Source organism: Paramacrobiotus metropolitanus, unplaced genomic scaffold (genome assembly GCF_019649055.1).
Source record: "Paramacrobiotus metropolitanus isolate TYO unplaced genomic scaffold, Prichtersi_v1.0 Parri_scaffold0000151, whole genome shotgun sequence".
NCBI classification, from domain to species: domain Eukaryota; kingdom Metazoa; phylum Tardigrada; class Eutardigrada; order Parachela; family Macrobiotidae; genus Paramacrobiotus; species Paramacrobiotus metropolitanus.
In genome coordinates this window covers 153,664-176,985 of record NW_026570371.1, presented here as the reverse complement: position 1 = coordinate 176,985, position 23,322 = coordinate 153,664, and the positions used below count along the sequence as shown (strand labels likewise).

Genomic DNA, 23,322 nt, shown 5'->3' with positions numbered 1-23,322 from the left:
AAACAGTTCTGCTTTTATTTTCATCCATCTGCTTGCCGGCGTCCTATCTATTGCAAAACCTGCATAACAAATCGCGTTTTTTGGAGTTCTCTTGCAAATCTGTATAAAGTTATGAATTTTGCTTCCTTTTGACGAATCACGGTTTTTTATCAAGGCAGTATTGGTTTTGTTTTCGATGTCCCTAAACTGCTGGTTGCCATAAGGTGGTAGTGGTCGTAGCTGCAGGTAGCTGTGTGCCGATATGAACTGATATTATTTTGGTAGAACACCCAAAAGTAAAACCGTATTTAAACTGAAAACCTGCTTAAATGCCAAATAATACCACCGTTGCGGAATGGGACCTTATTCCCGCCGTCGAAGTTGTCGTATGTCCTTGGGTCATCGTCTCAAACACAGTGGTTTTATCGGTATTCATTAAAAACCGCCGCATGCATGTCCCCTTCAACGTGTATTTATTTAGTTTATTAATCGCTAATATCTGCTTGGCAATACTCGGTAATCCCTTGGATATTGTGAATTTCATTTTTCCAACATGGTGGCTCGGACAAATCGCATGTGATGTCTATCTATACGCGCTGTATGTTATGAGCGGCTTGACGGTCAACTCGCACGCCCTGATCACTATCAACCGCTTATGGGCCATGACCTTTCCACACTTCTACAAGCAGTACCATTCCAGCCGCTCAGCGGCGTTCCTTTGCGGACTGGTATGGATCGCCGTGCATGCCATAATCCTCCCCGGGGTGATTTTGAACGCCCGCGTTTACCGGCTACCCATTGAGACCGCCGGATGTGTGATTAATACCAATGCTATGCCGGTATGGAATACTGTCGTCCAGTTTGGTGTGTTCATTGTACCGAATATCTTTGTTATGCTGGCATATCCCTATATCCTGTGGATGCGTCGGAGGCGCCGGTTAGTGCGGATCACTAATCGCCACGTGAGTATTCTCCAGCCGTCGACTACCACCGCGGTGAGCAAGAGCACCAAGGAAAGCCGCGCGTTTATCGTGCTGACGGTGATGACGGCGAGTGTGACGGTGTCTTGGACGCCGCTGAATGCGTATTACGGGATGGGATGTTTTATGGATGTCAGCCAACTGTGGTTGACGTTCGAGATAACGCAAGGACTTTTTATATTGCAACCGGCACTGGACCCGATATTTTTTGCTGTAACCCTACCGGAGCTTCGTCAAGGACTGGCTGATTTCGTGCAGACAGCTTTCCGTAAATGGCGGATGTGCAAAAAGGTTTTGATTTAGATTAATTTGTAGCCGTTCATATTTTTTACGGTGAGCCAAATACATTGTGAACTGTATGTACGTACGTAGGCTCTATGATTTTGAACTGCACAGTGCACCGATACGATGACTCTGTGCCATTACTGGGACGCTGCATTTCGAAAAGATTTCTATGACCTTCAAAAAACGTACAGTTAAATTGTTAACTATTGTAATGCCAAGCAGGACATTAATAATTAACTGCCTAACGGAATTAAAGAAACTTAAGCAAATTCGTAGTTGTTGGTTGGCGCATATACAGAATGCTTTATGCAGGATATATCTGTATCTGTATAAACACTGTGGGATACAGTTCCATTTTAATAGCTTTGTTTACCCTGGGAATGCTCCGTGTGCTTTCATGCCAGCGGATCCAAACGCAGTAGAGTTTACAAAACCGACGAAGACAACAATATTTTTTTATAAAACAAAAATTAGGACAGAAAAGTTTCAAATTAAAATGCCTAGAGTACCTGCAGTGGCTCTTGAAGTGTCAACACACCATCAAGATCGCCGAACCCATCTCGTTGCAGTCCACACGGCCGCCTACGATCCTGGCCTCTTTCCCGAAACCACTTATTAGACACCCACTTGTTACCGGATAACACCGGACAGCCGGCATGCAGCGTTCGCCAGTCGGGAAAACCATCCTTGAATTTATTGTACCAAAATGCCGCTGAACCCTTCTCCGGAAATAGCGTTAGATTTAGCAGTGGGAATACCGTCGCCCCACCAGCTTCTACATTGGTCATGTAGATTAACAGTGTCGCTATCCGGTCACCCCATTCCTCGTCTGTTACCGCATCTGGATTCTTAATATTCCCGAAATAATCGTGATGGGGCGCAAAGTGACCCCCAATACCGTAATTGTTGACCTGTAGGTCTTCGGCTACAGCGTGATCGAGATTCGTTGCGTAACCGATGTAGCGGTTAACGGTCGGAATAACCGGATCGAGCGCCGGATCCAGAAATGCTCTAAGAATAATTCCATTGTACATGACCGACGGAAACTGTGAAATCTGAATCGTACAATGTTGTGCATGTATCGTATCAAGTACTTACTATAGTGTGAGATATAGTAAGTTCTTGATCGCATACATATTAACAAACTGTAAGTTCTAGCTATAGTAAGTTCTTGATCGTATACATATTAACAAACTGCGCTCACATTTTGGCGATCCTGTCTTTAGTAACAAGAGCATTCTCGAATTCCGTTCCGTTTGGATTGTTCTCATCCACAATTCGGCCACGAACCAAATGGTGATATCCGATTTCTCGAAGGCGTATTATTTGCGAATCCAAAATGATATCGTGCAGAATTAGAATTTCCGGATCAATATAGACCTTCTCGACTTTGATTGGCTGAATAAGTAGATAGGGATCTCCGTGTGTTTGATAAAAACAGTTTAATTTCCTCTTATCCAGCGCATGCTATGAGCATAGCAATTTTACATTAAGGAAAGGAAAACTTGATGGGAAACTAACCCCGATAACAAATTAATAGAACTTCCGCAAAAGCTTGCAGTGCGTACTTAAATCTCCGACATCTCCGAAATCTCGTATCAATTAATGCAAACCGCTGAAGGTTGGAATATGTACACAAATTGCCCACTGCACGAACAATTTTGCTTACCATGCGCTTTTCACCCCGACATAACGCACCGTATGCTTGTGTGTCAGGAAATTCAGGATCTTCGATAACTGCGGCGATGTCGCTGTTATACGCTTGCGTAGCAGTTGGCGCAATGTACATCTGGAATATCTGTCCGCTTTTTAACCTTCGAATGTGCTCGAAATAATGCGTGAATTTTTTCTCCAGCCCGGGATAATCTGGCTGAATCTCATGGATCTTCTGTAGAATCTCCCGTGCCCTGACGACATTGTTGGTCTCATGGTAAACAGCATACTGCAACCAGTGGAGCACATCAGAAATTTGGGCAGTTTTGGTCTTTTCGTTCCGATGAATTTCTAAAGCCATTTCCAGCCATGCTGAGCCTGAGTTGAACAATTTATTCTTGATTTGATTGTAGCCAATGATCGCCGCTTCCTCCGATGTGAACGGCATCGTGCGCCGCGTCTCGGGAATTCGACCTTTGGCAATATCACGTGGATGCAGTTTGTATATCATCTGCAGCATGGCAAAAGCATCCGCTATGCCTTCCATATCGGTCTTATCGGGAAATGCACGCGATATTCGCAAGCCGAGAATGGAGCGATTTTGTTCTGGAATAAGCAAAACTAATAGATGCTATAGTAAAGTTTTTCCGAGTCGCGAACATACTGCCAGCATCGCTTAAACGCTGGGTTAAAACATTTATATCAGTTTTGTATTGCTATACGTCAGTAACCGGATGTCGTGCATACAAACGGTTTTTAGGCTAATGTATTTTGTAAGTACTGTACTTTGGCTTAAGTATGGCACGAAGCAATAGCAAAAGATGTCTTGAACTGCGTGAAAGTAAAGGTTTTACTGGATGTACACAACACTGGTACCATGTGCCAGGGCATTTCCTTTAAAAGAAGCAACCCGGCCGGTACTGGATACCTTCTTCGTTTAGATGTGCAGGAACTCTCGTTTCCGGCACTCAAAACCCCTTTTTCCAGTGATTTGTGATAGGAGAATATTGTATGTAGCCAAAAGCTTCTTATACATTCGCATGAAAACCGCTTATGCGCGCGACATCCGGGCGTTGAGACTTACAGTATTGACATGCTATGCGGAAGTCGCACCGCGACAACCGCACTAGATGACCAAACCTACTCAATCGGTAGAGTGGGAATATGCTCTGGACTCCGTAAGTGGTACTACTGCCTACTTCCGCTAGGTACGAGCGGATTGCTGTGCCTAACGAAAGTTACCGAAACCAAAACACTCAGGAACTTCCCAAATGTTTAATCACCAAACCAAACGAACGAACAGAACAGAACAGAACGAGATATGAACTTCCTTCTAGCCTAGAGTCACACGACCTTTCAGCTAGAAACAAGCTCACAGATTTAGTTGAAGTTAGAAACTTCAGACTGATTCATTAAACCAGAATCGTGGATGGAATTAGCGATCAAATGCGTTAGATAAGAACAGCACATCGTACGAAACGGAACAGACAACACGTACGTCGTAACACGTACGTACGTAATACGCGCAATCTATGCATAGCGCGTTAGTATGTGTGAAATCAGATTCCAAAAGGTTTAAACGCAAACAGGTCTGCGAGTACCAGAAGACTGATGTTACTGAAAACGCACTTTGATGAAGATCGTTTTGACACATACCCAGTCATTTTTTTCGAATTTCAAAACGAATGTGAAAAAAGGTAAGCAAAATCTGCAAACATGTTTTAAAGTGCGCGAAAGGAAAGACCCTGTGCATCAGGGCGTCTATACGGCTGCACGCATGATTGGTTATACCGTTTTATGCACCGGATCACCTCCCAGAATAAAAGTACTACTCAACATTCATTTTGGTACATTCGTGCTTTATTACGGCGTACCTATGTAACTTACACCCACCAGCGAATGTCTCCTGTGAAAGCACATCAGTAATGTTGTTGAAAATGTCCACACGGTGTTTCAGGCATTGGTCTATCTTTATCCGATGCAAGTGCGACTCCTCTGATTTTGCCTGGGCCAAGTCTCGCACAAGTTCACGATAACTATGTAGTTGAAGCACACGTTAAAATTCCGAAATACGATCCGGAATTCGCCTGGTTTGGATTTCGGATAATAATCTTTACCTTAGTTAGCTATCCTAAAGTGCTTACCCTTGGGCTTTGGTCAGCCGCAATTTCTCTTGGTGTAAATGGTTTTTGAGGACATCTAGAAGCATTTTCTCCGTTGTTATAAGTGTTTCCACTTCCGCCATGGAAAGAAAAACCTCGGCCAGAACATTGTAACTGGACAGTGCAAAAAATCCCCAGAGAATACTGGATACTAGCATTGCACAAACGCTTCAAAGGTCTATGAGCAGTTGAGCACCGTAATAAATAAAGGTTTTGAGTCTTCTCAAAATTTTTATGAGCCGGGTTACCAATAATAATTTATTAAATTGTCGTAGTATTTCCTGGTTAGAAATATGCTTCTATACAGATTGATACTGTCTTACAAAGGTAAACACAAGGAGCGGTATGTCTAAACTCTACACCATTTCTACCAGTATCCTGCCGTTTCTTATAAATAAGTGCGCACTGTGTACCATTATGATACAAAAAAATATTTTGATCATAGTTTCATGTCTCAGCCAACAAGCGGCAAATACCAGACTGTTACCAAGCTTTGTTTACCTGACTCATAGAACGTTAGTTCTGCCGCTATATCCATGCCGCCCGAGGTAAGGTGTTAATAATACAAGTTTGCGCCGATTCGTGAATCATGAGTACATATACCACGTGCGAAGAGAAAACCAGACTTCGCAACGCCGGCTTCCCGTGCAGCGGCCTTGGAATGATCAACATTAGTGTTCCAGCAAATCGGGAAAGCGGTGGTTTAACTTCACCAGCCGTCCAACTCATATCGTGTACAACAGATAATTACGCCATCGCCTCACTCGCTTGTGAAGGTACATACAAATAAAAGGACTATTCTGACTCAGTGCCGGCGCTCTGTGATGTCAATTCTGCGCATCTACTGAACAGTGTTGCGTTGTATGACACATTGCAACCCATCTTTGAAGTCTGAATTTAGGTTTAATTATTTAGCGTCCGCACACAATCTGGGCTAAGCCGCAAATTGGGGTACACAGTTTTTAAATGGGGGCACAAACTGCATAACCAAAAAACCGAAACTTATTTTGTGCGAAAGTCAGCGTACGTTTTCGGTCCGCACCGAGTTGACGTAGTTTAAGGTGCGGTCAGTAAATTTATTGTATGCCATGGTATAGTCCAATTTATTAGGACAACCGGGTTCAATAACCATCATTGTACTCCTCAACAGCTTTGGTCACATTCACAACTCCGTCACGCTGCAATCCACACGGCCTCCGCCACTCCTGCCCTCTTTCTTTAAACCACTTATTTGACACCCATTTCATTCCCGACAATACAGGGCATCCTGAATGCAGGGTCCGTACATCTGGAGAACCATCCTTAAATTTGTTATACCAGAAGGCCGCGGTGCCCTTTTCCGGAACGAGCGTTAGATTCAGTCGCGGAAATACTGTTGCCCCGCCGGCGTCCACATCGGTCATATACAGGAGGCACGTTGCGATCCGGTCTCCATGCTCAAAAAAATACTTTCCGGGATCCCAGGGATTTTCAAAGAAGTCATAGTGCGGCACGTAATGGCCGCCGATACCATAGTTGTTGACCTGTAAATCTTCAGCGGTAGTAAGATCCAGGTTGGTGGCATGGCCAATGTAACGGTTCACTTCGGCAATAACCGGATCAAGTAGGTTCTCAAGAAAAGCCCTATAAAGAGCGCAATTTGAGACGCTAGACTTTGCAGTATTCGGTTTCTGCTCTTTTGTGAATGAGACAGTTACACTTTTGCAATTCTGTGCTGTGATACAACTCGATTCGTATTTCCATCGGCCATGACAAGACCGCGGGATAGATGTTCTTTTCCAAGTTCACGAATCCGTTGTGCCTGAGACGCAGAAAAAGCGTTATGTATTATCAGCACTTCGGGGTCGTCATAAGCCATCTCGATTCTGATTGGCTGAAGCAGTAAGTATGGATTTCCATAGGTTTTGAAATAGCACGTTAATCTCTTTTTTATTTCCGGCATCTGTGTATGAAAGCAAAAGAAGTAAACCTTGGTTGTGGTTCAACAAAAGAAATATATCGATGATATTTCGCCCATACTGTAAGCTTAGGATGAAGACGCATATTCCAGTTCACTCACAATTCTGTCTTTGCCCCTGCAGAGCGATTCATAAGCGTCAGATTTGCGATCCGAGGCCGCACTGCTGTATTCTTCGATTGCGCTGGGAGCATTGCGAAGCTGTCTGATTTGTTCGTGGCTTAATTCCCAAACTTTTGCTTCATACAGCTTGGCTTTCAACTCCAAGTTCGGGTAGCTAGGCTGGATAATTCTGATGTGTTGAATGATTTCCAGCGCTCTCACGGCATTTCCTGTATCTTCGTACATCGCATACTGTAACCAGTCAAGCACTTCTGCCAGATCACTGGTTTTTGGTTCTTCCTCATGATGCAGCTCAAGCGCAACTTCCAGCCACGCCGCGGCCGAATCGAAAAGGTTAATTTTTGCTTGGTACTGTCCGATGATGAATGCCTCTTGAGATGTGAACGGCATTGTAGTGCGGGTTCCTGGAATGTGACCTCTGGCTATATGTGGGGGATCCAGTTTGTATACTAGCTGCAGGCGGGCAAAAGCCTCTGCGCTGCCTTCCAGATCCTTCTCGTCAGGAAACACTTCGGAATCCCGGAGATTTTTGATTCGTTTCTTGTGTTCTGTGCACACAGAAAACAAGTAATTTTAATACGGAGTTTCAGTAGTTGTATTACTTGTATAGCATCCCGATTACCTAAAAAGACATCTTTCGCAATAAGATCACTGATGTAGCCGAAATCTCGTGTCAAGTGTTTTATCCTGCGGAACATTTTTGTTGGATTATCTTCTGTACTGTTGAAATTGTCTTCTGTCTCGCTTTTTAACACATTGTTGTACCTGAAAAGACAGTCGTGCTTCTGTCGTAGTACTTAAACCTGGAAACGTCGTTTGCTGTCAGTTTTGCACTATTTTAGCACATTTTTGACAAGAAGTCCACAATTATTCTGTAAACAGAATGATGACTTACGCTTTTGCTTCCGTCAGTCGTAGTCTTTCTTGGCGCATAAGGCTACCCAATATTTCCAGCAACAACTTCTCCGTTGCAAGCAGGGTCTCCATATGCGCCATGGAACTAAATAACTCGGCAGAGCTACTATGCCAAAATGTTAGGAAGACAAAACTTAGCATGATGTAAAGGCCTGAGGGTGTTGACATTTTCGTTGATTTTCTTTAGAGGCCACAACCATGCAAATCAGTCATGTGATTTTTGGAGCACCATCATAGAACCAGGATAGAGTTCATATATTGTACTGTATGTACCTGTAAGTTTCGGCTGTGTCACTGTGTGTAATGGATTTCGTCTGTCACCAACAACATACTAATAAACAATTTTTATGGATTGTATACCCATCGAGCATCGGCAACATGGTAAGCTCCAATCCGCACTGTACATCGGCACCTTAGTACTGTAGATTGAAACCGAACATACAATGCTGCAGTCGGCAGGAACCGCTTTATCACGAGCATGTCTGGCGGGCAGTAAATACCTGTTTACACTTGTAAATACTGCAATCAGAACGATTCCTGTTAGGCTTTAGTAAATTGCGCATGCACCACCAACAGCACTAAACAGATGTCTTATGTGCTTAGTGCGGCATGAAAAGCTCAACTGTCATAAAGACACACGGAATAAAACATTAAAAAATAACCGCCGCGCTTTATTTGGAACTTTCCAACTCTACATAACGCAGCCTGAAGCTGCATAACATCCTGATAAAACAGCAGTATCAGCAATAAATCTTTTCAATACAAAAAGAAAAATATCGACACAGAGAGATTAGTAACCATCGTTATACATCTCGGAAATCTCAGTAATATTGGCATATCCATCTGGACGTATGCCGCACGGTCTTCTCCACTCTTGGCCTCTTTCACGAAACCATTTATTCGACACCCACTTCATTCCCGACAGCACCGGACATCCAGCATGCAGCGTGCGTACATCCGCCGAACCATCGCGAAACTTGTTATACCAAAACGCCGCTGACCCTTTTTCCGGGACTAGAGTCAGGTTTAGACGGGGGAACACAGTCGCACCTCCTGCTTCGACATTGGTCATATAAATCAAACACGTGGCCACTCGATCGCCGTCTTTTTCATCGACTGCGTAGTCTTCGACATTGTAGATATTCTCAAAGAAGTCGAAATGTGGCGAGTAATGACCCCCGATACCGTAATTATTGACCTGCAGTTCTTCAGCTGTGCTGGGATCCAAATTAGTCGCATGGCCGATGTAGCGATTTATTTGACCAATTACCGGATCGAGGTCTTCAGGCAAGAAAGCGCTAAAGAAAAATCGCTTCACTTCGGATTCAGTTAAACCGCAATACTGCGACAAAATTTACCCAAAAACACGAGCGTTTATACCAGTAAAATGGTTAAGACGGTCTGCATCAAATGTGAACGAGTATTAACGGAGCAGTCTTACATTTTTGCTATCCTATGCTTCGAAGACGTTTTGTTCTTTCCGTCGGGTTCCATAACTTGACTTCGCAGTAGATGTTGATAGCCAACTTGCCTAACTCGCACAGCCTGGAAATCTAAGATAGCGTTGCGTATCACAACAATTTCCGGATCACTGTGCACAATTTCCACTTTCACTGGTTGGATAATCAGGTAGGGATTACCGTACGTTCGGTAATGACACTTTAAGTTGCATTTCTCTGTTGTAATCTACATGAAAACCATACCGATCAGTGATTAATACATGAACAGAAGGTCGTGAAAAATCACTGGCACGATTACTGGTATTTTCGCTTGCCGTGCGTTGTTCTCCGCGGCATAATTCTTGGTAACTCCTTTCAGCAGGCTCAACAAACCCTTCCATTGCGGCGGAGTCACTGTTATACACTTGTGTCGCGTTAGGCGCTCCACGAAATTCGGCTATTTGTTCACGTGTAAAATCCCGAATGTCTTCTTCATATCTTCTCCTTTTTGCCGCCAAATTGGGGTATCTTGACTCGATTCCCACAATTTCGCGAAGAAAATCAAGTGCTCGAATGGCGTTCTTAGTATCACGATACACTGCATATTGCAACCAATCGAGGATCTCCGCAAGATTTCCGGTGTGCTTGGTCTCTTCGCGGTAAAGCTCTAAAGCAATTTCCAGCCACGCGGCAGCAGAATTAAAAAACCCATTAACAGCCTGGTTGTGCCCGATAATAAATGCCTCTTGCGACGTAAAGGGCATCGTGGCTCGCGTGCCGGGAATGCGTCCGCGAGCAATATCGCGAGGATGCAGCCGGTATATCAATTGCAGCCGGGCGAAGGCGTCTGCGCTACCTTCCATGTCCGCTTCTTCAGGGAACGTTCGGTTGACGCGCAGGGAAGAAATAGTTTGATGATGCTCTATTCATAAGAATGAAGAAAATGACAAAAAAATTTCCTCAGAACTGCAGTGTCAATAACAAGTGCAGATGGGCACAATGCCTCAATGCCTTACCGGTAAATGTGGACATTTTTATGGGACTAATATCTTCCAGAAGTAGCTTTGTCCTTTGGAACATCGTCACTGCCTCTACATCTAGCTCATCTTCCTTGGCACGTTTTATTCGGCGTATGTATCTGAAAATTTTTGTGTTATTAAAAGTGTGTTAAAGTTCTGTTCTTGTATACCATTAGCACTTCCTTAGCACGGTTGCGTACCGCTTGGTTTCGGCAAGAGCCAGTCGCTCCTCTCTTAGAAAATTCTGCAAAACGTCCAAGAGCAGCTTCTCTGTTGTGATTAACGTCTCCACATCCGCCATCGAGGAAAACACCTCGGCCGATACATTTTTCCCGTTCGAACACAGGTATAGTACGCCTCCAACCGCATATACAAGCGCTAGCAGCTGATATGTGTATGACATGGAATAGTAATAATTAGATTGACTGGTAACAGATTGTAATTAGAGCTAACGCAGATTTTAGCTTTCAAATTTATCAGGAATCATTCGTATGTAATTGTATGATACGTATTGACTGCATGATAATCGGATGATAAACGCAGGGATAGTCGGTTACGCTTAGAAATCCAGACACAACTCATGGAAAGGCACCATTCTGTAACTGTATGGCTGGCTGATCTTGGTATGAAGGCAAGATCAGCCTTTAATTAAATTAAATCTTGGCTAAATCACAAAGTTTGTTACCGTGTATGCAGCTGCCAGTACTTGTACCTGTATTTACAGTTCACTGTAGCCAGCAATGGCCCAGCACAACGAACGCATACGTGTTAATAATGCAACATGCAACCCTTCGCTGGTTGTTGCGTAAAAATTGAAATCTGCCGCAGGTACGAGATTGATTGTTACATCATGTTGCGGCAGTCAAGACTGCAGAAGTATTTCACCGGCCTTTAAAATAACGAATTTTTCCGGTAGTCAATTCCAGTGTCATGCGAACGTAAAACTTGTGTTGCAATACAAAATTTTAATGAATAATTTCACCTTCTGCAAATACTTAAAATTTTATCAATTTACCTGCAATGCTGCTCCTCTGTAATTATGTTTTACCGCTTACCGACCCTACATTATTTACAGAAAGACGCATTTAAGCACTACGTACGGTACAATACATGTACATTATACAGACTACAGAGCATCTTCCATTCGAAGAGTTCAGAGAGTTGTAAATTTACAGTATTTCGCACAAGACGTCCTTGTATCTGTATATTCATTACTGTTGTCGGCCTTATGATCAAACATTCAAACCCAATTCGTAGACTAATAATTTCAGCAAGAAAAAGGCGCACAACCAGAAGGAAATTTAAAGCAGTAACGTGAACGTAATTTTATGAACTTGTTTCTAATATCTTTCACGCGGCACGCACTTGCAACCGAATCCAAGTTTACCCACCTGCTTCAGTTACTTGACTTATTTTTTTCGTTTGTGTTTCTTTCACTACCAGTGAAAACCGTGTTCGTGAGCGCTACTCACTTCGATCAAAAATTGTCGGTTATTTTTAAAATTTACATCTTAATGCATCTTAATGTTATCATCACAGAAATGTGTGCAATACTATCACGATTTTCCGCTTAGCGTAACACACTAAACGCCATCACCGAACTCATCCAGAACATCTGCTATGTCTGCAAACCCATCAGGTGCCAGTCCACACGGTCGTTGCCGGTCTTGACCTTTCTCCCTGATCCACTTGTTGGATACCCATTTGATGCCGGACAACACCGGGCACCCGGCATGCAGTGTGCGCGGATCCGGTTGGCCGTCCTTAAACTTGTTGTACCAAAACGCTGCGGAACCCTTTTCCGGGAAGAGCGTTAAATTCAGACGCGGGAACACGGTGGCGCCGCCGGCCTCCACATTGGTCATGTACGCTAGAAAAGTCGCAATACGGTCGCCCCATATGGTGAAGTTGAGTATGGGTCCCTTGGGCGGTGCGGATGGATCCCACACATTGGCGAAGAAATCATAATGCGCGGAATAATGGCCACCGATACCATAGTTATTGATCTGTAAATTCTCCGCTATGCTGATATCCAGGTTAGTAGCGTGACCGATGTAACGGTTGACCTCGGCAACTACCGGATCCACTGATTCCGGCAGAAATGCTCTGAAAGCATAGCATAATGTCATGACACCGAGTTTGTAGGTTGAAGACATGTCGGCCCATTTAAAAATTCTGGTAATTTTTGATTCCGTTTCAACCAGTACTGCCAAAAATCACAAGCTTGTGCCTTATTTTCCCCGCCCAGCTCTTTTCGGTTTGTCAAGCGACCCGATCCCAAAATCATGCAGACGGTTTTACCGGGATGCGCATTCGCAGCCGGACGATTTTTGCAGACTATACTTTCGAAGTACTAATGGCGAACACACGCTTATCAGCCAAAATCGTCGGTTATGACTGTGCGCTTTAGCAAAACCGTCCGGATACCGAAACATAACCCGGCAAAACTGTTCGGTTGAAGTGCCGTCGAACCACAGGGCCAAGGAACTTAGTTCACAGTATCAAAAACTGCGAAAACACTGGATGGCCGTTGGACAAAGTCAACGACGTTGTGCTAGATCGCTGGACAGTTTTTCCTCGTCACTCACAAATGATTTCCTGGATCTTATAAATTACAGTCAAAATCCTTGTTTCATAGTATTATTAACTAACATTTTTGCTATCCTGACTTTGGAAACGACTCCGGTGCCTTCTTTCTTATCCATAATACGACCACGCTTCAAATGCTCGTAGCCCACGTCGCGAATGCGGGCTGCTTGGGAGTCAAAGAGAACATTGTGGAGGACGAATATCTCCGGGTCTTTGTTCACCATCTCCACCTTGACAGGTTGGATTAATAAATATGGATTTCCATGTGTCTCGTAGTAACATTTCAGTTCTCGAGTCTGGGCGGGAGTCTGCAAAAGAGTAACCTTTTCGACATACGCCACAATCACAACCTCAGAAAAGATTTCGCACCAAACGCTCTTCCCCTCGACACAACGCTTCGTAGGCTGCATGCCTCTCGTTCACGTAATCCGATGAGTCAGTATCAAATGCTTCCGTCGCATTGGGTGCACTGCGGAATACTGCCAGTTCCCCATCCGTCAGATCCCGAATCACGTTTTCGTAGTGGTCAATATTGATTTGTAAATTAAGATACGTCGGGTCGATTTTTTGCACTTGTCGGGTTATTTCCAGCGCGCGCACCGCATTTCCCGTATCTTGATAGATGGCGTACTGCAGCCAGTCCAAGATTTCCGGAAGGTCACCGGTTTTCTCCACCTCTTCATGGTAGATCTCCAGTGCCGCTTGCAACCAGGCTGCCGCCGAGTTGAAGTATTTATTCAAGACTTGGTTGTGTCCGATAATGAAGGCTTCCCGTGAATTAAAGGGCATGGTTGGACGGGTGCCGGGAATGCGGCCCCGGGCGATATCCTGGGGGTGGATGCGGTACGCCAGCTGCAGTCGAGCAAAGGCGTCAGCGTTACCTCCAATGTCCTCTTGATCCGGGAATGCATGGGATGAGCGCAGCCTCTCGATGGACCATTTGCATTCTGCGTACAGTAAACCGCAATGTGCCATGAGTTTACTCGTTCCGATATCTTCCGGCATTTAAAGCATGATGATAATTTCATTGGCCGTATTAAATAATAATGATATTACACCTTGTTGTTTCGCACAGTTATTATGAATAAGGTCCGGTAAACTGAATAGTACTGCATGCTAATATTTCGAGACGTACCGGTAAAAGTATCAACAGAAACGGAGTCTATGAAGGGGCTGAAATCGGATGAGTACTGCTTCAGTATCTGAAACGTTGTGACGGAATCCCGAAGTTCATCGGTCGCGTTAGCACTGATATCTCCCACTCGAATTCGGATTCGATTCGTGAAGCTGCGACAAAAATTCTCTGATTATAGGTACTGGACGAGTGTAACAATTAGTTATGTTTTGCTATCCAAGGTGTAATTATTATGAAACGCGCCATTACAACAGCTGAGAATACAGTATTCGCAATACCGCAAAGCTTTCGTCAATTTTTGTTGTTCCTGTCGCAAAAGAGTCTGCAGTGCATCCAAGACAAATTTTTCGGTGGTGATGAGCGTTTCCACGTCCGCCATGGAAACAAATACCTCGGCCATGACATGATGCAAATCCAACATACAGAAAATTGTGACAGCAATGCCGCAAAGAATCCTCAAGCACCGCATTGAGCCAATTGTGGCATAATATTGACGAAAAAACCCCAAAGCCGCAGTCGAACTGAGACGGCGTACAAAAAGCGCGACACAAAGAATTATTCATATATATACCGCGATCTAAATAATATAAAATAGTACTTACGAAAAATTCATAAGCTCTGAAATGCATTACATGGACTATTTTGTCTCTAGACCAGCGCGAAATACTTGCACATTGGCTGCTAGACTTTGTTCATACCACTGAGCGTTGATTTTACATTGACTATTTTACCATGTTAGCGGCATCGCCTGGAGGTACGGATTACGTAATTGTGGCATGGCGGATACTAATTACTAAAGCGGTTGTAACGTTGTCTAATCGGTTTACCATGGTTTGTGTCTGTTTGTGGTTGTTGTACGAGTATCTAGCTTAACATGTGCGTAATACATGTACATACAACAATACGTAGGTTTAGCGGAACATGTCCAGTGTCCACGCAGATTCTAATCGCAAAGTGTCAGCTCTCTGCTACCGAACTACATGTAACAATAACAAAGAGTTCCAGTCTGCATTGCAGGCTCTGCATGGGACTGGCTATGGCCGGGGGTTGTTAGAAGTGTATTGCCACTTGGTGCATGATTAACTGCACTTCCCGCACCAAATCTACATAGATACCTGCGATATAAAGAAATGAGAATCGGTGGTGCATGTTGCTTCGGTCTTCCATTGCTACAAAAACGCGACTGGTACGCAACTGCGGAAACCATGTGGAAGAGACTGGTCACCGCGCCATTTTTATCCAAGCAGAAAAGACAGGTGGCTCGGCCACATCGAACTAAACACCGAAAGACAGCGGGCATCTAAACTTCCGGGATAGTCATTTGTTAAACCGCGATGGTGAGCGATGCTGTCGATCCGAGTGAACAAGCGGCCAGACGGAATGACCCTGCAGTCGCCGACTCACCGTACGCGATAATTAAGCGAATGTCTGGAGACTGGGAAGATATATATAGTCAGTGCAGTGCACGCAAGGGGATATGATAGCAAGTGGCCTAGCCATCTCCCACGTTCTAGCAAGCGACCGAGAGCAAATCTGGTGTAGGACAATAAACATCATAAATATGTATTCCTAGAGAATAAGACTGCCTGTTTTGTACGTTAGCAGTTAAGACATTAGCTAGATACGTTTAGCTCGCCTTTTGGGGAGCACATTTGTTTTTTTCGGTGGAAAACAAAATGAAGTAACTACATTTCTGAAGCCGAATTTAAATTTGCTGTCGTTAAAGGAATGCTGTGCTGGGTACAGTAAACAGTCTTCCTGAAACGTCGGACGATTTTGGTTGTTTATTCCGTTATGAATCGGCTACTCACTTGAATAATTTACGCAACACGGTATCTCGTTTGAATTCTGTTTGTCGGGCCGCTTTTCTTGCTTACGGTTCTAATTAGAGGTATTTGAAAAACTATAAAGCAAGGCACACAAAACAACTGCAAAACGGGAATTCAATGGGACTTTAGTATTTTCGATACTGTCTTGTGGTTATTGTAGCTTGAACAAACAAATATCCAAACGATGCACCTAAATTATCCTGGTACATTACAAAATTTTGCTGCTTTTTCAGAAAAAAGGATACAATGGCGGACATTTGTGCACGCACTTGTAATCGTACCAAACACAACTCGTACAGCGTACTACATACCCTTTTTATTTTTATAAAGTTTTTTGTTGTTTTAGCCGAGCCGGGACAAAATGTATGACGCTCGACGCGTTAAGAATTGTACATACAACTTGCGGTTAATTCTTTAGAAAGACAAAACCGGCCATTTGCACACAGCATTTAAATGTAAAAAGGCATCAGATGATAACGGTTAAATTATAATTGTGTGCTAACCATTTACTAACACCTGCATTGCATTCTTACATTTCGAAACTGTATGATGCAACCCTGCCATCATAAAATGTTAAACATATTTCAGCTGTTCCGATCAGCTAAAAATTCTAATAACCATCGCCATATCCATCCAAAACACCAATTAAATCTTCAAACCCGTCAGGCGCCAGTCCACACGGTCGTTGCCGGTCTTGACCGTGCTCCCTGATCCACTTGTTAGATACCCATTTGATGCCGGATAACACCGGGCACCCGGCATGCAGTGTCCGCGGGTCCGGTTGACCGTCCTTAAACTTGTTGTACCAAAACGCTGCGGAACCCTTTTCTGGAAACAAGGTCAAGTTTATCCGGGGGAAGACGGTGGCGCCCCCGGCCTCCACATCGGTCATGTAAGCTAGGAAAGTCGCAATGCGGTCGCCCCAATTGGTGAAGTTGACCACCGGTCCGTTGGTTGTTGATAAATCATGCAAATTGGTAAAGAAATCGTAATGCACGGAATAATGACCCCCAATGCCATAGTTATTGATCTGCAAATCTTCCGCTATGTTGATATCCAGATTGGTAGCATGACCGATGTAACGGTTAACCTCAGCAATTACCGGATCGACCGCTTCCGTCAGAAACGCTCTGAAAGTAAAGTATAATACTGCCGCTAGTCCTAACAATAAATTTGCCAGCCAAAAGCTGGTTGAGCTTTAATGTGTTTACTGGTAAGTTTTTGACTGCAGTTGAATTAGTGCGTGTTTAGCACTGGTCTTGAGAAAGTACTGATTGAAAATCGTTTAGTATAGAATATATCAATGCACTAACATTTTTGCTATCCTGACTTTGGAGACACTTCCTCTGGCCTCTTTTCCGTCCATAACACGGCCCCGCATCAAGTGATCATAGCCCACTTTGCGAATGCGGTCAGCTTGGGAATCAAAAATAACATTGTGGAGGACGAATATTTCCGGATCTTTGCTCAACATTTCCACCTTGACAGGTTGAATTAACAAATATGGATTTCCGTGAGTCTCGTAGTAACATTTTAGTTCCCGAGTCTGGGCGGGAGTCTGTAACAAAGAGACCTTTTGACATACGTCGCAATTATAGCCTCAAAGATTTGAATTGCGCACCAAGCGTTCTTCACCACGACACAACGCCTCGTATGCTGCATTCGTCTCATTCACGTAATCCAGCGAGTTGGTATCGAACGCTTCCGTTGCATCGGGTGCATTGCGGAATACTGCCAGTTCCTCATCCGTCAGCTTCGGAATCGCTTCTTCATAGAAATTGATATTGGTCTGCAGACTGGGGTACGTCGGATCGAGTTCCTGTACTTGTCGCGTTATTTCCAACGCTCGTACCGCGTTTCCAGTGTCTTGATAGATGGCGTACTGTAGCCAATCTAGGATTTCCGGAAGATCGCCGGTTTTCTCCACCTCTTCATGGTAGATCTCCAGTGCTACTTGCAACCACGCTGCAGCCGAGTTGAAGTATTTGTTTCCCGCTTGGTTGTGTCCGATAATGAAGGCTTCGCGCGATGTAAAGGGCATTGTTGGACGGGTGCCGGGAATGCGGCCCCGGGCGATATCCTGGGGGTGGATGCGGTATGTTAACTGCAGTCGGGCAAAGGCGTCAGCATTTCCTTCGATGTCCTCTTTATCCGGAAAGGCTCGAGACATGCGCAACTTTTGGATGGAACGATTGCGGTCTACCGTACATTTAACAAATTTCAATTTTTTCGAAAACAGTCACATTTTCTGTAAAACGTTTTGTGATATACCCGTTCACGGTGAGCTGATATATAACAGAATTATTCATTGGCTTAATTATCAGGAATATTAAATATGCAGAAATGCTCGGGAATTTAAATACTGATTTAAAACGTACCAGTGAAGGTGTCAGCGGAAGCGGAATCTATGACGTTACTGAAATCTGAAGAGTGCTGTTTCAGTGTCTGAAACATTTTGACGGGATTTTCAAGTTCATCGCTTGCGATAGCTGTAGCACTGCCATTTGACGTTCCATTTCGAATCTGTTTTGTGTAGCTGCAACGAAAACTTTCTTGCGTAGAATGCGTAATGGATGGACCACGTAATTTTTAACTAGCTGGGCAGCTTCGTAATTCTGATTTAGAAGGATCTTAATACTTTTAAAGCGTTTGTTTTTCGAATTTCATCAACGCGCGCGCATGTCACTCGACATTGCTGTAGCCGTAATTAATTTTTGTCATACATTTAGAGGATATTGATAATAGTTATTCATGGTAAAATTTTACAGTGCATACTTTAAACTGTTTAAAGTAATTCGTACCGCAGAGCTTCGGCTAACTTTTGGCGCTCCTGCTGCAGAAGATTCTGCAGCGTGCCCAAGACTAATTTCTCAGTGTTGATGAGCGTTTCGACATCCGCCATAGAAGCAAATACCTCGGCTGTAACATAATGCAAATCAAAAGCAGAAAAAATTATTAAAACACCGTAAAAAATCTTTAAGCGCCGCATTAAGCTAAATGTGGCAAAATAAATCGGCGAAAAAGCGCAAATGCAAGCTGTCCACAGCCTCAGAAATTCTCAGTACAATCCTTTATATGAAAGTTAACATAAGATCAGGATGATTTGGTATACGGCAATATTTGCAATGCGTGAGCAGGGTTCTTGAAAACTATGGATAAATATATTTGCAAGAAACTATATTTGCCAAATTATTGGTGCATGAACAAGTGAGCAGTGTTGTGCGAGTATGCCGCGCATAGCTGCTCGACGAACGTCATGCAATCACCTGCAAACTAATGCTTTTGCCGGAAGGAAGGTGCAAATTGTAAAAGAAACCATCGGCCAAAACTTATGACTGCAACAGGTAAACGAGAACATAACATCTGATTATTGATCACCGTCCACCGATGCCGTTTTTTATTTATGTCGCACTTATATACATGTATCTGTACAGAAGGCATATGCGAATATGTGTAATGACGCGTTTAGTTAGGGTTACAGCTTGCTGTTTGCATCTGGATGCAAGCGCAATTTTATCCCGTGAAAATCTTGATGAATTTACGTTTTAATACGAGTATGTTTGTGAGTAAAACGCTGGAGTGCACGCCGCGGTCTCGGTGGATTGGGGCAATCTCTGCTTGGATCCCATTGTGCCGGCACTGGCTGTTTACTACCTGAGGCGTCGATCACTGCTTCATAATGATGCAAATGATACAAATTAATACTAATTTTCTCCTACAAGCTTTGTGCAGGTACGAGTACAGCAACTTACATTGTTAAAATTTAACCAATGCTTCCAGTGCGTAACGTTACACAGAGTATCTTGAGCAGTGCACTTTTCGCACTACATATTCCGCTACACATGAAATTCAAAAATTGTGTGCAAATTCAAAAAGAGAGCGAAGTCCTTGTAACCCGAAACATTACTGTAGCCGCTAGATGAAGTGGCTCCACAGAGTCTGGTATACGGGAAAATGCAAGCTTAATATACACACTTTGCTTGTGCAGAATTATTTCTGATTCCAAACATTTTCACTCTGACGCTACCGACATTCTACATGTTTTACTTTTCTTTTGCTTTCTCTTATTACTGCATTTGTTAGGGACGTACGATAATTATAGTAAGAGCATAATGCCAGAGCTCTGATGTTTATAAATCAGGTTTGTTGTGGTTTTTGGGGGTGCCCCTGGCAGGGGGTGTGATATTCCATCTGAATGGGCATTCTGGCCATACTTTATGATAATCAGAGCTCTCACGAAGGGAAGGAGAATATTTTTGAACAAAAATTATCTTGAAACGAGAATTAGCATTTAGAAAGTGATGATATGATTATCTGCGAGACGAGTTTGATTGATAAAATAGTACTAATATTAAAAAACAAAGTGCGCGCCTCCCGGTGGGAGAACGTCTCGTGCTCAGTGCCCGGCCAGGGCCAGGCAGCGGCCGGATCTAAAAGTGGAGCCACTTCATCTAGCGGCTACAGTAATTAACCGAAAACTGATGTCATAAAATTATTACGTGTGTTGGTTGTACGAGTACTTGTTACTGTATTGTATACTGCACATATAGTGGTCATATACCTTTTATGTACGTAATAAACTGACCGTTACATGCAAAAATGCATCTTCAATTATTCGCGTAAACTTATATAGGGGCATTAATTTTGTATGACGTATGTATAGAAGTATCGTTCCCCATATATATCACTCGTGCAAAGAATTTCGACAAATATACATAAATTGAAAAATACGCTCTGCTACATACTGTCCACACTTAGACAAGTATGTTAAATGCACATCATCTAGAAAACCAAAAACAGTTCATCAAGGGAGCGACTATACTCAACTGTACCAAGAACACAGGCAGCATTGCCCCGCTGAATTTCTAAACTGCAACGCTGCAATAAAAACTGTTTCGCACGGATTTCTCCAGTCTGCTCCCGAATATGTACGTTTGGCCAGGTCCGAAATAAAACCTTGAGTACTCGGGCATATACCTATGCAGTCATTGCAGTTGCAGAAGCGGAAGCCGTAAAGCAAATTCAGTAATTAAGTAAATGTTTTTGTACCGCTGTATTAATTTACCGGGAAATTCATATTAAAGCGGGAAATCAAAAAAAGTGAACTTAATTACAATACATACACGTTTGTATTTTCCACACACTGGCCACTGGCCAGCGGCCAACACGCTGCTGTTTGCTAATGCGGCTGCAACGCGAGGGGAGCGCGGTGCTGCTGCTACGACAGGCAAAAAATTTAAGTACTACTTTTTGCAGCTTATTTTTGCCTGAATTTTATAAAGCATGTACTCGTAGTTTTGACTTTTTGACTATTTTTCTTTCAGTTCTCAATCAATCTCACTGCGATGCTCACTACGCCCCTCTACTTTTATGAGACATCGGAAGTCCTTATTACCTTGAACACCTTGGACTTCAATCCTTCTCTCTGAAATGATGAAATCTCACGCTGTCGTTATTTTGGTGCTTGTCAGCTTGTTGTTCGGTTTTTCTCAGCGTTTTTAAGGTTTGTGGTTGACGACAAATCCGTGGATATCGTCTTGACGTATCCCTTCGATATTTGAATGCTTTGGCTATAATAAGGAACCCGTACCTTTATTGGTGGCACTGTTAATTGCTGAAATGGATGAGCTTCCTGGATATCCTCCGTGGAATAAAGGAGCTGATGTGAAAACCCATTCAGGTACAGCATACTGTAGTCTGTATGTTATGTACGGTTGTAGCAGTCTATATGACTCTATCAGACTTCAAACTTTCCAGAAACGGTTGATGTAGAGTTACTTCTGAGTTTTATAACTTATATTTTACCTTGGATATGTGAACAGCTTTTTAGCTGCGAATCGTCGGACTAACATGTTTCGTTATAAGAACTAAAATCACAAGTGGAAATGTTTTCTTTAATGGCGTGTACGAACAGTCAGTGTGATTTTCGCCGGGATGAACGAGCTTTCGAAATCTGCAGAACTTATTGGTAAAATTGATTGGGAGCCTTTTCACTTTGTGAATGTGTGGCATCCGCATGTGGGCAGCAAATCCGTCGATTGTTACATGGAAATAAATCAAATGTAATAAAAATATTGTAAATAAATACAAATAAAGTCTGATAAAGAAAACTAAATAAAATATATAAATTAAAAAATAACATAATATTACTACTAGTTTAGTAATATTATGAAAATAATTATGAAGTGTATGATTCACTTCGCAGGTCTTCCGCCCTCTTCTCCCACCCCCAGCGCCCCCCTCTCCTCTCCTCCTTCGGCCCCCACCAGTGCCCCCACCCCCACTCCCCCGCCTCCCCAACCGACACCCCCACCGCCTTCCGCCCCACCACCCTCCAGTCGCAAGGCCGCCGCTGCTGCCAGCGCTGCATCCTCCTCCAGCAGCAGCAAAGGCGAGCGGAGCGAATCCCTGCCCCTGCTCTCCAAGGAGAAGATCGAACAGATCGCCCACACCGTCGACCCGCATCTCAAACTGGACCCCGACGTACAGGAGTTCCTGCAGCAGTACGCCGGGGAGCTGGTGGATGAGTTGGCCGGGATGTCGGCGCGACTGGCGCAGGCGCGAAAGAGTAAAGTCCTGGAGGTGCAGGATGTGCGCTTCTATCTGGAGCACAACTGGAATATCTTCATTCCCGGGTTTGGAGCGGATCCGGTGAAAGCCAAACGGAAAATTCCGGAGACGGAAGCCCATAAAAATCGGCAGGCGATAATTAAAAAGCATCTCAAGAAGTTTTAATGGACGACGCTGTTTGGGAATTTTTTGTTCGGCGTTTCTGTGCACAGTATGGACGCACTTAACGTGGATGTAGTGCAGGCAGTGCCAGGCACCAATTGTTTGTGTTTTTGCCGATTGCAGTATCGGGTAGTTTTTTTGCTTTTTTGCTGTATTTTGCAAAATGTTGAAAACATCGTTTCTGTTTTCGGTAGCTCTTGTATTAATACCTCCCAGTTTAGTCGGGAAATGAAGTTTTAAAGAATGTCAATTGTGTTTTTTAGTCGTCCTTTTTTTTATTGAAAACATATTGTTAGTAATTCCGAAATTGCGATAGCTGACAGCCTGACGCGATTCACTGGTTTAAAAAAGAAGCGAAGTTCTTCAGTCAGTACGAGTGATAATTAACGGTGGGACATGTATCGTAGTACGTGGGTTGCAAAATCGGCGAAAGATGTTTTGGGTCGTCCATTTGTTCGAATTTCATCGTGTATGAAATTGACCGTAATTGGCGTATGCTACTATATTGGTAGCTTTTTTCCAGAT

The 23,322-nt window shown here is 43.6% G+C and overlaps 6 protein-coding genes across 7 annotated transcripts; 2 read left to right on the top strand and 4 right to left on the bottom strand.

Moving 5' to 3' along the window:
• Positions 1-308: 308 nt before the first annotated feature.
• LOC129599653 (5-hydroxytryptamine receptor 1D-like) lies at positions 309-1,262 on the top strand. Its single transcript, XM_055497949.1, has one exon. The coding sequence runs from the start codon at positions 309-311 to the stop codon at positions 1,260-1,262; it is 954 nt and encodes a 317-aa protein (XP_055353924.1).
• A 350-nt stretch (positions 1,263-1,612) lies between these two features.
• On the bottom strand, positions 1,613-5,460 carry LOC129599634 (prolyl 4-hydroxylase subunit alpha-2-like). The gene is made up of 5 exons (XM_055497924.1): positions 5,042-5,460; positions 4,791-4,933; positions 2,914-3,503; positions 2,449-2,711; positions 1,613-2,255 (listed from the first exon to the last, which is right to left on the bottom strand). Exons 1-5 carry the CDS (start codon positions 5,215-5,217, stop codon positions 1,745-1,747), a joined length of 1,683 nt encoding a protein of 560 aa, XP_055353899.1. The 5' UTR covers positions 5,218-5,460; the 3' UTR covers positions 1,613-1,744.
• A 489-nt stretch (positions 5,461-5,949) lies between these two features.
• On the bottom strand, positions 5,950-11,190 carry LOC129599652 (uncharacterized). Its single transcript, XM_055497948.1, has 11 exons — positions 10,713-11,190; positions 10,510-10,631; positions 9,829-10,415; positions 9,496-9,740; positions 8,853-9,352; positions 8,555-8,573; positions 8,035-8,235; positions 7,762-7,904; positions 7,119-7,687; positions 6,757-7,001; positions 5,950-6,682 (listed from the first exon to the last, which is right to left on the bottom strand). The coding sequence occupies exons 1-11, from the start codon at positions 10,913-10,915 to the stop codon at positions 6,181-6,183; spliced, it is 3,336 nt and encodes a 1,111-aa protein (XP_055353923.1). The 5' UTR covers positions 10,916-11,190; the 3' UTR covers positions 5,950-6,180.
• Positions 11,191-11,977: 787 nt separating this feature from the next.
• On the bottom strand, positions 11,978-14,877 carry LOC129599621 (prolyl 4-hydroxylase subunit alpha-2-like). Its single transcript, XM_055497901.1, has 5 exons — positions 14,515-14,877; positions 14,237-14,388; positions 13,471-14,048; positions 13,165-13,409; positions 11,978-12,618 (listed from the first exon to the last, which is right to left on the bottom strand). Exons 1-5 carry the CDS (start codon positions 14,703-14,705, stop codon positions 12,096-12,098), a joined length of 1,689 nt encoding a protein of 562 aa, XP_055353876.1. The 5' UTR covers positions 14,706-14,877; the 3' UTR covers positions 11,978-12,095.
• Positions 14,878-16,366: 1,489 nt separating this feature from the next.
• LOC129599620 (prolyl 4-hydroxylase subunit alpha-2-like) lies at positions 16,367-19,275 on the bottom strand. The gene is made up of 5 exons (XM_055497900.1): positions 18,867-19,275; positions 18,444-18,601; positions 17,687-18,264; positions 17,379-17,623; positions 16,367-17,195 (listed from the first exon to the last, which is right to left on the bottom strand). Exons 1-5 carry the CDS (start codon positions 19,052-19,054, stop codon positions 16,676-16,678), a joined length of 1,689 nt encoding a protein of 562 aa, XP_055353875.1. The 5' UTR covers positions 19,055-19,275; the 3' UTR covers positions 16,367-16,675.
• A 180-nt stretch (positions 19,276-19,455) lies between these two features.
• LOC129599635 (transcription initiation factor TFIID subunit 12-like) lies at positions 19,456-23,157 on the top strand. Of its 2 annotated transcripts, XM_055497926.1 has the most exons (3): positions 19,456-19,797; positions 21,390-21,745; positions 22,271-23,157. In XM_055497926.1, the coding sequence occupies exons 2-3, from the start codon at positions 21,685-21,687 to the stop codon at positions 22,798-22,800; spliced, it is 591 nt and encodes a 196-aa protein (XP_055353901.1). In that variant the 5' UTR covers positions 19,456-19,797; positions 21,390-21,684; the 3' UTR covers positions 22,801-23,157. The 2 variants fall into 2 exon arrangements, with proteins under 2 accessions (XP_055353901.1, XP_055353900.1); XM_055497925.1 differs by lacking the exon at positions 19,456-19,797 and having other exon boundaries at positions 21,192-21,745.
• Positions 23,158-23,322: the final 165 nt, after the last annotated feature.